Below are 15,257 nucleotides of genomic sequence, written 5' to 3' on the forward strand. Positions count from 1 at the left end.
TCTTCCTTTGAATCATAAATGTCATTAATGGCATTTAGAATGGTGAATCCTTTCTAGAAGGTTTTCTTTTCTTTTCTTTTTTTTTTTTCTAGAAGGTTTTCAACCAACTTTTCCCCATATCTGTCAGAGGAGTCACCAACTATGGCTACTATAGCCTTATTAAGATGCGTTTCTTAAATAATAAGACTTGAAAGTCTAAATTCCTCCTGGATCCATGGACTGCAGATGGATGTGGTGTCAGCAGGCAGGAAAACACCACTAATCTCCTGGTACACCTCTATCAGAGCTTGTGGGTGGCCTGATGCACTGTCAATAGGCAGGAATATTTTCAAAGGAATCTTTTTTTCTGAGCAGTAGTTCTCAAGAGTGGCCTTAAAAATATTCAGTAAACCATGTGGTCAGTACACTGTGCTGTCATCTAGGTATCGGTGTTCAATTTATAAAACACAGGCAGAGTAGATTCAGCACAATCTTTAAAGACTCTAGAATTTCCAGAATGGTCAATGAGCACTGGCTTCAACTTAAAGCCACCTATTGAATTAGCCTCTAACAAGAGTCAGGCTATCTTTTGAAGCTAAGTCAGCAGAAGTCTCCTCTTTAGCTAAGAAAGTCCTAGGGGGCATCTTCCAATAGAAGGCTGTGTCATTTACACTGAAAAATCTGTTGTTTAGTGTAGAGCCACCTTCATGAAGCACCTTAGCCAGAGCTTCTGGATCACCTGCTGCAGCTTCTATAGCAGCTCTTGCTGCTTCACTTTGCACTTTTATTTTTCTTTTTTCATTTATTTTTATTAGTTGGAGGCTAATTACTTTACAAGATTGTAGTGGTTTTTGTCATACATCGACATGAATCAGCCATGGATTTACATGTATTCCCCATCCCAATCCCCCCTCCCACCTCCCTCTCTACCCGATCCCTCTGGGTCTTCCCAGTGCACCAGCCCCGAGCACTTGTCTCATGCATCCAGCCTGGGCTGGTGATCTGTTTCACCCTAGATAATATACATGTTTCAATGCTGTTCTCTCGAAACATCCCACCCTCGCCTTCTCCCACAGAGTCCAAAAGTCTGTTCTGTACATCTGTGTCTCTTTTTCTGTTTTGCATATAGGGTTATCGTTACCATCTTTCTAAATTCCATATATATGTGTTAGTATACTGTAATGGTCTTTATCTTTCTGGCTTACTTCACTCTGTATAATGGGCTCCAGTTTCATCCATCTCATTAGAACTGATTCAAATGAATTCTTTTTAATGGCTGAGTAATATTCCATGATGTGTATGTATCATAGCCTCCTTATCCATTCATCTGCTGATGGGCATCTAGGTTGCTTCCATGTCCTGGCTATTATAAATAGTGCTGCGATGAACACTGGGGTGCAGGTGTCTCTTTCAGATCTGGTTTCCTCAGTGTGTATGCCCAGAAGTATGTTATAGAAACAGCTTTTTCCTTAAGCCTCTGGCACCAACCTCTGCTAGCTTCACACTTTTCATCTACAGCTCCTCACCCCTCTCAGCCTTCACAGAATTGAAGAGAGTTAGGCCTTGCTCTGGATTAGGCTATGGCTGAAGGGAATCTTGTGACTGGTTTGATCTTCAATTCAGACCACTCAAACCTTCTCCATAGCAGCAATAAGGCTGTTTCATTTTCTTATTATTCATGCATTCACCAGAGTGGTACTCTTAATTTCTTTCAAGAACACTTCATTTGCATTCACGACTTGGCTAACTGTTTGGCTCCAAGAGGCCTAGCTTTAGGTCCATGTCAGTTTTCCACATGACTTCCTTGGTCTCTAAGCTGAATCATTTCTAGATTAAAAGTGAGAGACTTGACTCTTCCTTTCATCTGAATACTGAGATGCCACTGCAGGGTCATTAACTGGCCTAACTTCAATATTGTGTCTCACAGGGAGGCTCGAGGAGAGGGAGGGAGACAGGGGAACAGTTGATCAGTGGAGCACTCAGAACACACACAACATGAACACACACACATCAATTAAGTTCATCGTCTTATACGGGTGGGGTTTGTGGCACCCCAAAACAATTATAATGGTAATCTCAAAGATCACTGGATACTATTAACAAATAGAAGAATAGTGAAAAAGTTTGAAATACTGCGAGAATTACCAAAATATGATGCCAAGACACAAGGTGAGCTAGTGCTGGTAGAAAAAACAAGGTCAACAGACTTGCTCAATGCAGGGTTGCCACAAACCTTTGATTTGTGAAAAATGCACTATGTGAAGTGCAACAGAGCAAGGTACGCCTGAACATTTAATCCGAAGTGCGACTGGAGCAGGGAAGAGTTCTGACCTCAGATGGGTGGTGGGTAACTGTTAATACGAAGGATGCACAGAAAAGATCCAAAAAAGAGTTAAAATTAAAAAATGAGATACAGCAAGTGATAATAAAGTAAATTGTCACCTGGTATCCAGTAAACTTTACTCCTGGGTTATTTTCTATTTCCCACAATCCTTCATTAAATCCTTTCCGTTTGTTTGATTTTCCAAACTTGTCTTTGTATTCCTTATAAGGGAAGAGGTCTTTGGGACCTAGAAAAGCACTGCAGAGACACATAAGAAAGAGATTTGACATCTGACCTTCAAATGCAAGGTATTTTTAATATCAACTCATGTGTCAGGGCATATCTTAGTATATAAATTATAAGTATGTATAAACCCTCTGAGTTAGGCACATATCATAAGATGTTTTGCACACATAATTCAAGGTAGAAAAAAAATGGACAGCTAGGTATACAGGCCAGCAACACTGACAGTGTTGCTTTGATTTTAAATTACTAATTTCTTTTTTGTTTTGAAATTGATTTTTAGTTAAAGAAGTAGTTTTAAGGATGTCTACTTTGACCACTTACTAAGACTTACTAAGACTTATATATGCTAATCTTTCATAGGTAAGGGGTTTGTTAAGACATACAGTAAAAACATAAACACTGGAGTAAAAAATGATTCTAACTCTATATGCTACATTAGTATATTTATTATTATTTCTATAAATTAAAAAATCATTAGTGTTTAATGAGGCATCAGACAAGAAAAAAATTAGAAGTGGTAAAGTAGATAGAATCATCCAATTTAAACCTAATCCTAAATTAGTCATAATTATGAAAAGAAAATGAGAATAAATCCTGAGGCTGGCCTAGAGATCCAAGCATTTAAACCAAAGTCTTCAGCATTACTGTCTATGACATTAATCTGGCAGATGACACGGTAGGGCCCACAACCTGGCTGAGATGCATTTCAAACTGAGACTCATTTATTCACATTTTACTGAACATCTCTAACATGTCAGCTGTTCCAGAGGTGCTGGGCATTCTTCAGGGAACAAAAAGATGAACATCTCTGCCCTCATAGAGCAGACATTCTAGTAGCAAGGGTAGGAGTCTAGACAATAGAAAAGATAAATAAAATATAGTACCACGTGCTAAAAATAAATAAATCTATAGATGAAGCACAGTAAGGGCTGGGGTGGATTTTAACAGTTTTACAAATACAGATCAAGAGGGGAGGCCTCACTGAAAAGGGAACATTCAAGAACTGAAGAGGGTGAAGAAGGAATCCATGCGGTTATTTGGGGAAGAGGAGAGCAAGTTGAAGGAAGAGCAAGTAGAAAAGGCCCTGAGGTGGAAGAATGCCTAGTGTGTCTAAAGTGAAATGAGTGAAGAGAGAGTTGTGAGACGAGGTCAGAAAGGTACCAGGATGGGAGCACAATCGTGTTGGGGCTGAGGCCACTACAAAGGCTTTGAGTCAGATGGGAAGCCATTAACGGTTCTGAGTGTGACAATTTATGTTTTAAAAGGGCCACTCTGGCTGTGCTGAAAACACACTGAAGGTCTGGGTACTAGGGCAGAAGTGGAGAGACTAATTAGAGGCTACTGAAGTAACAATGGTGACTAGGACCAGGGTGTTGGTGAGAGGTGGCTGGATTCTGAATTCACTCTCCAGAAAGAGCCAAGGTGATTTGTTGATGAGTCGCATATGGCACGTGAGAGGGTGGAACTAAGTCTATCTCCAATGATGTGGGCTTCCCAGGTGGCTCAGTGGTAAAGAATTCACCTGCCAATGCAGGTGATGCAGGGTCGATCTCTGGGTCGGGAAGATCTCCTGGCGAAGGAAATGGCAACCCACTCCAGTATTCTTGCCTGGGAAATCTCATGGACAAAGGAGCATGGCGAGCTAAGTCCATGGGCTTGAAAAGAGTCGGACATGACTGAGCACGTACACACACCTGCCAAGGATACAGACTAAGAAATTAGAAGAATGAACTTAATATACTGAAATGCCAAGATTTTTTGAGAGAACAAGATTTGAAGGTGACATGTTCAGTTCTGGATGTTAAATCTGAAAACCCTAGTTAGATATCCCAGTGAAGAGGTCAAGTAGGCAACTGGGCAGGTGATGTAGAATTCAGGGAAAACATCTGTGCTAGAGGTGTGTATTTGGAACTTATCAGCAGAAGTGATATTGAAAACTTTGAGATAATGGGTAACAGTTTACTGTTGATTTTATAAATTCCATTTTCTGACTGGATCTTAATACTGGTCCCTTCCTTTCACTGCCCAGCTGATCAAGAATTCAAGTTGATAAAATTACCCAAGCATGCTTTCTGACTCCAATCACCACATCTTCTTTGGTTGTTCAACTTTAACTGTTCAGCATGATTGCATTTCACTGCATCCAGAGATAGTTTATTAGGTTACTGGACATTTTAATCAAACTGAGCATGAGAATGACATGTGACTTTGGGTCTGATGATTTCATTTGTAGAGCAATTTGACATGAATTATTAGACTACAGCTTTTGACCTTTCTCCAGTCGTCCTTGACTCTAGGTACAGGAATTAACTGTGGGCTAAGCTGCCTGAGGTTCATGTCAGCTATTGATGCTAACCAGAGCTTGTCTGTACTTTATGCCACAGGAGCCAGGGTTAATAATTCAACTGGCTATGTGAGCTATTGCCAGAAAGAGGGACATTGATTGAATGAGCTATTCTAAAGCAAATTCTTATTTTTGATAGATGATCTCAGGTTTTTCTGGTTTACAGATAATTCCACAAATCAAATCTCCTTTCAATTGGTTAACTTTGCTGTATGTTTTATAAATTTTAAAGGGTAGACCAGAAAATAAAACTGTTCAAAGTAATATGCTCTAAGAATGTTTTTTGTTTTTTTTTTCTGGCAAAGGCTGCTTTAAGAATTGTCCAGACTAAAACTACAGGGGTAGAGTTATATGTAGCAAAAAAAATGTGGGCTCCAATCTCCTATCTGTCTGAGCAACAGATTCAAAGCCATGTTCCGAGAATTTTGACTCTGCCTGGGGGGTGCTCCTGCTGATAGTTTTCTTGTTAAATCCCTCACTTTTTGCATACTTTCCCCCCATTGCATTTATTTCATTGAATCAGTTTTAACTCATTCAATGGCTATTTTTGAAAACACCTGCCGTGAGCCAGGCACTATGCATGGCACTGTGTACACAGGCTCAGCGACAGTCACATAGTCTCTGCCTTCAGAGACTGAACGTTAGGCACTTGCCAGGCCGTATAATCTCAGGTTCAAGGACACCCAATATCTAGTAAATGATCAGCTGAAACAATCTTGTAACAATTTTTCTGAAGTTCACTGTCCTCTAGATGTTTTAAAATCTACTCCTAGATGATCAAACCAGCAGAAACTCACAAATGGACTATAACACACTGCTCCTTGGTAGAAATGCTTTTACTGAATTGAGACTTGGAATTATGCCACTGACTTATATTAAGGATGCTAGAAGAAAAAGCTTCATAAAATCCTTCATACGGTTCCCTGGAATGATTCTGGTACATTTATTAGCAATATACCAGGTGGCAAGCTCTTAAAGGGCAACTTTTATTTCAAGTGCCTCAAAGAATACCCAGAAAATGTTTACTAAGTGAATCAAAGTCATCACATAATATGGGTAAATGGGTGACTTTCGTGTATATAGTGGGAATGTGATAATCTTGTTTATTAAATTCTGCCTTGTTCTAGATATACAATCAGATCACTTAGAATTAAGTCCTAAAGGAAAAGCAAAATAATGCATAGACACAAAACAGAGTCAGGAATGAGGGAAATACAAAAACAGGTATCACAAAGCCCTGAGCACTTATTACTTTGGTAAAACATTTATTTCTAAGCCTCTAGCAACCTCTTCAAGGAGAAAAACACGTTAAGTTGCATTGTCCACAAGTGTCTATCAGATAAAAACAAAACAAAAAAAAGAAAACTAACCTCTTGAAAGAAACATGTTTCTCAGATGAAGACAAGCAAGAACTATGTTTTAAAGGGCCTTCTCCCGGCTAATTCTCAGTAGGAGAATAAGGAAGATGTGAGGGTGCTAGAGACAGCAGAGTAAGGAGAAGTTCACGCCTGGCTCTGCTAACATGCACATGAGCACAGGGGACAACGCTGACTTTGAAGACTTACAAGATTTCATCACAGTTTTTCACTTTTGCTCCCATCTGCAACTCCTATTCGCGTCCTTGTTGTCAACAACTATATGTGTCCTCAGTGTGTCAGGGTGCCTACTGTTCCCTAGTACCCATGACCGTCTTCTTCCTTTTAATGGACTACTTCTCCCGATTTGTTTCCCAACAGGACTGCCTGGCTAGAGTCTATGTTTCCAGCTTCCTTACAGCTTGACTGACCAAGTTCTTGCCACTGGAATAAACACAAGTATAAGCGACATGTTCAATTTCCCTGTCATTTCCTTACCTCTTCTCTCTCTGCGTTCCCTCTATCTGGAAGATGCATGGGCGCTGCTGAGCCAGTTTTTTCTTTTTTATTCTTTTTTCAAAATAAGCAGATAAGACCAATACCCCCATGGAATGGCAGAACAACACGACAGAAGAAACCTGGGTTCCTGGAACAGAGCTGACTACCCACCTTGATCTATCTGCCTCTCTCTGGGTTGTTTCCAAAAAAGAATAGTAAACTCCTATATTATTTGAGACACTGATCTCTCTGGGTTGTTTCCAAAAAAGAATAGTAAAATCCTATATTATTTGAGACGCTGTATTTTCAGTGTCCTTTATTCAACAGTTTAACCTGTACTCAGTGACCAACAGAATTATAAAAACTTACAAAGGTGGTACATTTCCTGCAGAGACTGACAAACTGCAAAGAGGCCTGAGAGACTGTGAAATATGAATGGAAGATATAACTCTAGCAGGGAAATACACAAGAGCTACAAAAGAAATGACTGGAAATGGTAAGGAAACCACCCTAGGGCTGAAAAGTATCCTAGAGGAAACTTCTGGGTCATGCCCAACATTTAAGCAGAAATAAATGACATTCAAAATAAATGAAAAATCTTGACATTAAGAAAAGATACATTACCTTTGTAATTTCATATAATTGGTTATAATGATTTTAAGAGCATATAAAATAATATAAAGTGATTTTTAACAACATATGTCATCTAGCAGAATCAAATCAGAATTGTTGAAAATTTATGTTGCTTTGTTGACTTACGTTTCGTGGGTGCCAAAAAAGAAGATAGGGTACTTATTGGCTGGAGGCTTCACAGCTCCCTCTGGGAGTTCATCGATCTGTTAAAGATAAAATCAGGTTAAATAGCATAAACATGAACAAACATTGTCATGATAATTTATTGCTATTTTCAAACTAAAATTACTCTAATAAAAATTCCAGTCATTTTTCTTTTCCCTGAACCTTATAAAATGATTCTAGAGGCCATATTGACACATCATATGGAGAATAACCCTGTCAACTGATGGTAACCATTATGGCAACACATAATCAGGAGCCAAAACTACTCACTTCCTTCAGTTCAATAGAATTACACTTGGGAATCTGTCCCTATGAAGTAATTCAAGAGAATAACAAAGAAACAAAAAAGATGCACTTTGGGGGGATAGCAGCAAATTTTTACACATACACACTCCCTAGAAACACAAGCATTACAAAATAGGCGAATTATGGAAAATTAACAAAATATTATGTAGTGGCTAAAAGGTATCTCTTGCCTGGACTACTACAAGTCTCTCCCCACAAGCTGAAGTTGGAACTATGTTTTTAAAAAGCATATTCAATTGTGTCAAATCCTTTAACAGCTTCTCAGAGCTGTGCACATGAAACCTCTGGGACATTTAAAAGTAAAGATCATCAGCCTTCCCCAGATCCATCAATTCTTACATACAGCTGAGTTTGAGAACTTCTAACAGGATAGAGTCCAAACTTTAGAATGCTACATATAGACCCATTATTTCCTGGAATGTTTCAAGGAATGGTCCTTGACTTCTAAATCTCCAATCTGCAGCCCCCACCTTTCTTTTGAACTCCCAGGCTTGAAATTACAAATACCTTCAAACCATTTTTATTTACAGGTCCTGCTGCTGCTGCTGCTGCTAAGTCGCTTCAGTCATGTCCGACTCTGTGCGACCCCATAGACAGCAGCCCACCAGGGCCCCCTGTCCCTGGGATTCTCCAGGCAAGAACATTGGAGTGGGTTGCCATTTCCTTCTCCAATGCATGAAAGTGAAAGTGAAAGTGAAGTCGCTCAGTGGTGTCCAACTCTCAGCGACCCCATGGACTACAGCCTACCAGGCACCTCCATCCATGGGATTTTCCAGGCGAGAGTACTGGAGTGGGTTGCCATTGCCTTCTCCATATGGGTCCTACAAGCAGCTTAAAGCGAAGACAAGGCTATGAGTAGAAGAGACATACTTGTAGTTTATCGAGCAAGGAAAAGGGTCTGGTATCCAGTGTCTTGAAGAAATCTAAGGCCTTCTTAACTAACATATGGCAACAGCCTGAAGATTACTACACATCACAAATTCCTCTCTGAACTGAATGAACCATGTGTCACAGAACAGATGTTCTGGCGTACTCAGAGAAGATGGACTTTGAGTCTAGAAACTTGTAATTAAGTCTGGCTTCTGACTTAAAAACTGTGATATAGAAAACATCACTTAATATTAGACTTTCACATCTGCAAAATGAGATGGTTGTACTAGGTAACCTCTAGGTTTCCTTCAAGTCCTGAAATCCCATGCCTTGTCTAGAACTGAAGTAATTTTCTCTGAATTTGTTTTGTTTCCTGTCTTAAGGATTGGCACACTCAGTTACCAAGAAAGAAACCTTAATCTTTTTTATCATTTCCTTAAGCACTATGTTCAGTTTTTCACCAACTTCTCCAATTTGGCTCCTGAAATGTCTCCAAACTGAATACCATTCCCATTACTAAATTTAGTTCCCTAAAAAAGTTTTCATGAACTTTTGACAAGGCCATAGCAGCCTTTCAAATTATCTCCTTGTCTCTAGGCTTGCACCATCACCTACTATACAGTGTTGGTCACTAAGCTGTGTCCGACTCTTTGTGACCCCATGTGTAGCCCACCAGGCTCCTCTGTCTATAGAGTTCTCCAGGGAAGAATACTGGAGTGGGTTGTCATTCCCTTCTCCAGGAGATTTTCCTGACCTAGGGACTGAATCTGGGTCTCCTGCGTTATCAGCAGATTCTTTACCATCTGAGCCACTGAGGAAGCCCATTTACTATGCAACGTCTGTGGAAACCTTGTATGTGTTACATTCAATATACTACCCTATAAGGACAGTTTAAAATGAATAATTTCATTGTGACTAAAACTCAATATATTTTCAGTTTTTTATATATACACACACACATATATTATTGTGGTAAAAAAGACCTAATATAAAATTTTCCATATTACCCATTTTTAAACTTATAGTTCAATAACATTAAGAATATTCACACTGCTTTGATACAGATCTCCAGAAAGTGAACATATTTTAAATGAACAAAAAATAGAAATTAATATGGAAATGCATATGTTTATGTATGTGGGAGGCACTGAATTGCTAGCTGACAAAGCACTCTCACATCAGGTTTTTTTTTTTCACTCCTGTGAGAAAACTGAAAGTGAATCTTTAAAAAAAATCTTTTAAAACTTTTCTTTCACATAAGACATTAACTTGTGATTGAACTCTTCCTCTGCTGTAATGTTATGTAACTAACATCTACTGTAGAAGCTACAAACTGATGGCTCTTAGGCCCATGTCCAGCCTGAAGAAATGTTTTGTTTGGCTCATACAGTGTTTTAAAAATACTGAATGAGTTGTCAACACTTTAATACTGGAAGATTCATTATTAAAATCCAGATTAATAGCTACTGTGGAAAAAATACTGAAGACAGGGCTGAGCAACACTATGCCTGATTCCCACAAGGCAACAATCAGCTGAAGATGATCAACAGCTGCCTGCAGACAAGGTCTATTCTTTCAGCTATAACCTGCCTACCTTTCTCCAGGTGATGCTGTAGATGCCTGCTTCCCTTACTTACTCAACTTGCTTGGCCTCTTTGACTATTTGAGTTTGTGCCTCCTGTGATAAACAGTGTCAAGACAGAGGCTTTACCATCACTCTGGTTCCCTCAAAAAGGTGTTAAATGTTGACATGCACTCACTGTATTTTATTGAGAGTCTTGTTCTGAAAATTATGTTTTGATAGTTTTGGAATTATACTGAACTGTTCAAGCAGATATACCTTCTTGATCCAATTAAAGAATGCACCTCCAAGGCACCAGTTTTTGTGTTTTGGCTTCGAGAGTGAATACTCGGTGGCAACATAACTTTATCTTCAGTTGTTGTTGTTGTTGTTCAGTCACTAAGTTGTGTCTGACTCTTTGCAACCCCACAGACATAGCATGCCAGGCTTCCTTGTCCTTCACCATCTCCTGGAGTTTACTCAAACTCATGTCCATTGAGTCAGTGATGCCATCCAACCATCTCGTCCTCTGTCGCCCCCTTCTCCTCCTGCCCTCAATCTTACCCAGCATCAGGGTTTTTCTCAATGAGTTGGCTCTTCACATTAGGTGGCCAAAGTACTGAAGCTTCTGTTTTTCTACTGTTTCTGCTTTCCTGAATTTTATTTTCACTTTTATTTCTGGTTCTTGGCTATGTTTGGTTCTGATTCTGGTTTGCACACAGCCAGTGTGTTACTCCCCATAATAGGAGGATGGGGATCTAGTTTCTTTTGGGTATGACAGGGCAAATAATCTGGTTCAACAGTCTTCTGGTTTGTAGAAGAATAAGTCCTGCTTTTACTGCAAAGAAGAAAAGCCCTTTGAGATCCAGATCAGTTAGTGTATGAATTTAGCGCATCCTTTAACCTGCAGCTGAAGCTGTAGACCTGAAGCTGAGGCTTCTGTGTGTGTCTATACTCGAAAGAGTCTTGACCCTTCTTTGCATGAGTTTGAAAGATTGTCCTTTTTCTAGGAAGGGTATTAACAAATTAGATATAAATTTCTTAAAACGAAAGAGTTCTGTTTATTGAGTTATAGATACTAATAAGATTACAAAAATCTAATATAAAGGAACATAACAATCCTCAAGAAGTTACAAAAGTGAATGTAGAGTACTTCTTGTTATTTTCTTTGTTTGTCTGCTCTGCTTACTGCAGAGACACTTCGGGGAGGTCAGGCAGAAGCTGAGACTGTCCCTCGAGCCCGAGGAGGTGGAGCCTGGAGGGAGGGGCCTCATGTTTCCTAGGAAACTTGTTCTTGGAGTCTCATCCCTGGGCCCTCGCCATCAACACCACATGGGGACTCATGAGAAATGTGTCTTCTCAGTCCACAACCCAGGCCAACTGACAGACACCTTGCGGGTTAGGCCCAAGAATCAGTGTTTTAAGGACCTCCAGCCACACACATTGGGGTGCATGCATTCTTTCAGACTACATTTTTCTCTGGAATATATGCCCAAGAGTGGGATTGCAGGGTCACATGGCAGCTCTATGTTTAGATCTTTAAGGAACCTTCATACTGTTCTCCAGAGTGGCGGCACCAAATCATATTCCCACCAAAAGTGTAGGGCGACTCCCCAGCTCTTTCTGATGTTAACGATAAGACATTCCACCCTCCTGCTGGGGGTCCTCCAGATGAGCCACCTTTGCTTCCTATGATTAACTAAGTCTGCTTAAATCTGCAGCATTTTTGCACTGAGACTGCAAAATTGCATCAGTGCACATTTATTTGCCTAATACTCTTAAAAAATGTATAAAATGTACATATAATTCTCAATCTTTTAAAGGAGTGCTACACTATATTAAATGTGGTGGCCTTTTAAGGGAAAAAATCCTTCTCACAGGAGTATTTTTATACATGAATCCAAATTTAAGTAATCAAAGTGAATCTTTGAACAAATCAGACTGGTTTACAATTCTGGTTTAAAAACAACTATTTGTCTTTATCTGGATTTAATCATGGTAGAGTGTAACATACATGAATAAAAACATAATAAAATCTGGGTTTCTCCTGAAGATACTAATTTACTAGTATCTTCCACATACTAGTATTACTTACATATAATGTTTAGGATTAAGGAAATGTAAACTTAAATTACAATTCTGACAAACTCTCCTGTATCAACAGTAATTATATTCTGTGGGATGTTAAGATCAAACACAGTTTCTTTAAGACCTTGGACTAATAATTAAATTAATTAAAGGATAATCTCTGCATCTTTGAATAATTCCTAAGATAGAATGCTGAAACGACTGGTCAGCAAGTGTGTGTGCTGCATGCTCAGTTGCTCAATCACGTCTGACTCTTTGTGACCCCGTGGGCTGTGGCACAACAGGCTTCTCTGTCCATGGGATTCTCCAATCAAGAATACTGAAGTGGGTTGCCATGCCCTCCTTCAGGGGATCTTCCCAACCCAGGGATCGAACCCATACCTCTTATGTCTCCTGAATTGGCAGGCAGGTTCTAGTGCCACGTGGGAAGCCTTCAGCTAGTGTGCTGCTGCTGCTAAGTCACTTCAGTCATGTCCGACTCTGTGCGACCCCAGGGACTGCAGCCTACCAGGCTCCTCTGTCCATGGGATTCGCCAGGCAAGAGCACTGGAGTGGGTTGCCATTGCCTTCTCCCCAGCCAAGTGTAGTTTTAACAAATATATGACTTTTAACTTTTAAATGTACTGGAAAGGATATATGTTATTATGTGTATCCATGAGCTTTTCTGGTTTGTTAAAACACTTGTATGTGATGAATTTCTCAACTTCTCTGTGAAATAGGAGTTAGTTACTTTGGTTAAATTATAATTTAATATGGAGATTGAGACTATAATAAGAGCAACAGTGACAAGAAGTACAACCATGTATGCAAAGGTAACAAATGGCATATGCTCTTATTTATTAATGGGAAAAGGTTAGTCCTGTACTTGAAGTTAAGTATCTTGGTTGTACCATAGTGTGAAAGAGGACAAATCTGGATACTGAAAGCTGTAGATTTGTACAAAGAGAAATTTATTTGCCCTAGATAACAATAACTGCAAATAATAGTCTAAAAATATGCAATGAAATGTTAAAATTTTGCCAGAGCTGGCTCAGTTTTGATGGATTTACTTTTAATATTAAAAACTGAAAGCTTGTAAATCCATTAATGTCAAATACTTATTAATACAAAACCAGAATTTGGTTTTCTCTGTTAAAATAACAAACTGGTCTTGGAATACTCTATCTGTTCATAACAAAATATGGCAAAAGGTTATTCTCTACCTCCTGAATACTCTGCATAGACAGTCATATCTCACTAGAGTAACTTCCTGGACTTTGTGCTCTCTCCTACCCTTAAATTTTGCTTTAAAAAAAAACAACAGAACTTCCTTGCTAAAGAGTTAAAGTTCTTTAAAAAAAAAAGGGGGTGGTGGTGGTGGTCATCATCTTCTATGCTAATTTATTTAAAACATTATATTGTTATTTTGACTAAGTTATTATTCATTACCCTCAGATATCTGAGCTCCAATCTTAAGCTATGAAGTCTGATAATTCTGGTGACTCTGCTGAGTTCATAGTACTCACCGGGAAACAAATAATTTGGTTCAGACTGTGGTATAAGACAGCGAGCTCAATATTATGTGCTGCCTCAACATTCTGTAACACTGGGATGGTTCTGAATGGCCTACCCACAAGTTCTCTTCCTCATTCTGCTCCGTGGACAAGGTCCCCTGGTCAAAAAATCCTCATCAGAGGGACTAAGCACAGTATCTCTCTATCCCTAAGTAGCAGGTTTTGGTTCCCTTCTAGCCTCTGAATTATTCAAACAAGACAATCACACCCTCCTGTGGGAACCCTACTCTCTTGATACTACAAAACCTACCTCCCATTGCCCCAGCTGTTCACTGCTTCTGAGGGCAACCTCTAGGTCACCTTGCATGGCATGCAGTGTCCTCCTCCTCTGGGAGTGAGTTTATGGAATTAATAAGTAGTTGGCTATCTTACCTGTCCAGTGTTTTGTGTTGAGCCATTACCAAAAACATATGTGGGGAACTGTCTCTCATCAATCGATTGAACAGGAAGTGATCAAAATACAAACAGACACCAACATCAGGGGAATCTCATCAGAATGCTGGAATAAGAGGTGCCACACAGTGGTACCTTAGAGGTTTCAGGTACTACAGGAGTCCAGATGGTAGCTGGGGCTGGGGTTGAATGGAGGATGAGAAGTCCTGAGGTCCAGAGGGCTAGGCAAAGATACTAAGGTCCCTCCCTTGGCAGTGTCTCTTCTCTTAGAAAAGCTCATGGTCCATTCATGCCCTTACTTTGTTCAAATGTCTACTCACATAGCACTGCATCAGAAGATTTTTCCCTTACAACCTAACTTAAAATAGCACCTCTTACCCTGTCATTCTCTATTCTTTTAATCTGCTTTATTTTTATTATAAGAATTCCCCTGACAGTGAGTATCTGTTGTGTCTTCACATTAGAATATAATCTCTGTGAGAGGGAACCTTGGTTTTGTTCACCACAATAGCTCTACTGCCTAAAGCAGCACCTGATGCCAGGTGGGAGCATAATAAGTATTACTTGAGGACCAAGGTTTCCTTACTCACTCAGGATCTGAGGAAGCCCTACCTACACTTGCACATAGAGAGAATCAGTAACCCTGGCTGTGAAGGAGAAAGAGAACTGTACATCACAGAACACTTTCAATAACATACTAAGAAAAACTATTATAAGGTTATAGTATAAAGGAATCTCTATGCTTAAGAAAACAAAACAAGGACAAACAACTTGTCTTTTTGAATATGTCAATAAGAAGGATTGTGGGGGCCAGCTGACTAAGAATGTGGAGAAATAAAAAGATCATTTTACCTATGAAAGTTTATGAAGTGAGGTTAAATTACAGAGGGGAAAAAAGCTTGTGATCTTACTATAAAATGGTTTCAGGTAAAGAGAAGTCTAC

General features: G+C 39.4%; 1 protein-coding gene across 1 annotated transcript in view; it reads right to left on the reverse strand.

Moving 5' to 3' along the window:
* Window positions 1–15,257, reverse strand: part of HDGFL3 (HDGF like 3) — a 75,420-nt gene that overhangs the window by 18,293 nt on the left and 41,870 nt on the right. The window contains exons 2-3 of the mRNA XM_020877537.2: window positions 7,505–7,581; window positions 2,422–2,560 (exon numbers count right to left, since the gene is read on the reverse strand). Of these exons, the coding sequence (XP_020733196.1) occupies window positions 2,422–2,560; window positions 7,505–7,581 (216 nt within the window). The remainder of the gene's footprint in view (window positions 1–2,421; window positions 2,561–7,504; window positions 7,582–15,257) is intronic.

Source organism: Odocoileus virginianus, chromosome 16, assembly GCF_023699985.2.
Source record: "Odocoileus virginianus isolate 20LAN1187 ecotype Illinois chromosome 16, Ovbor_1.2, whole genome shotgun sequence".
Lineage (NCBI taxonomy): Eukaryota > Metazoa > Chordata > Mammalia > Artiodactyla > Cervidae > Odocoileus > Odocoileus virginianus.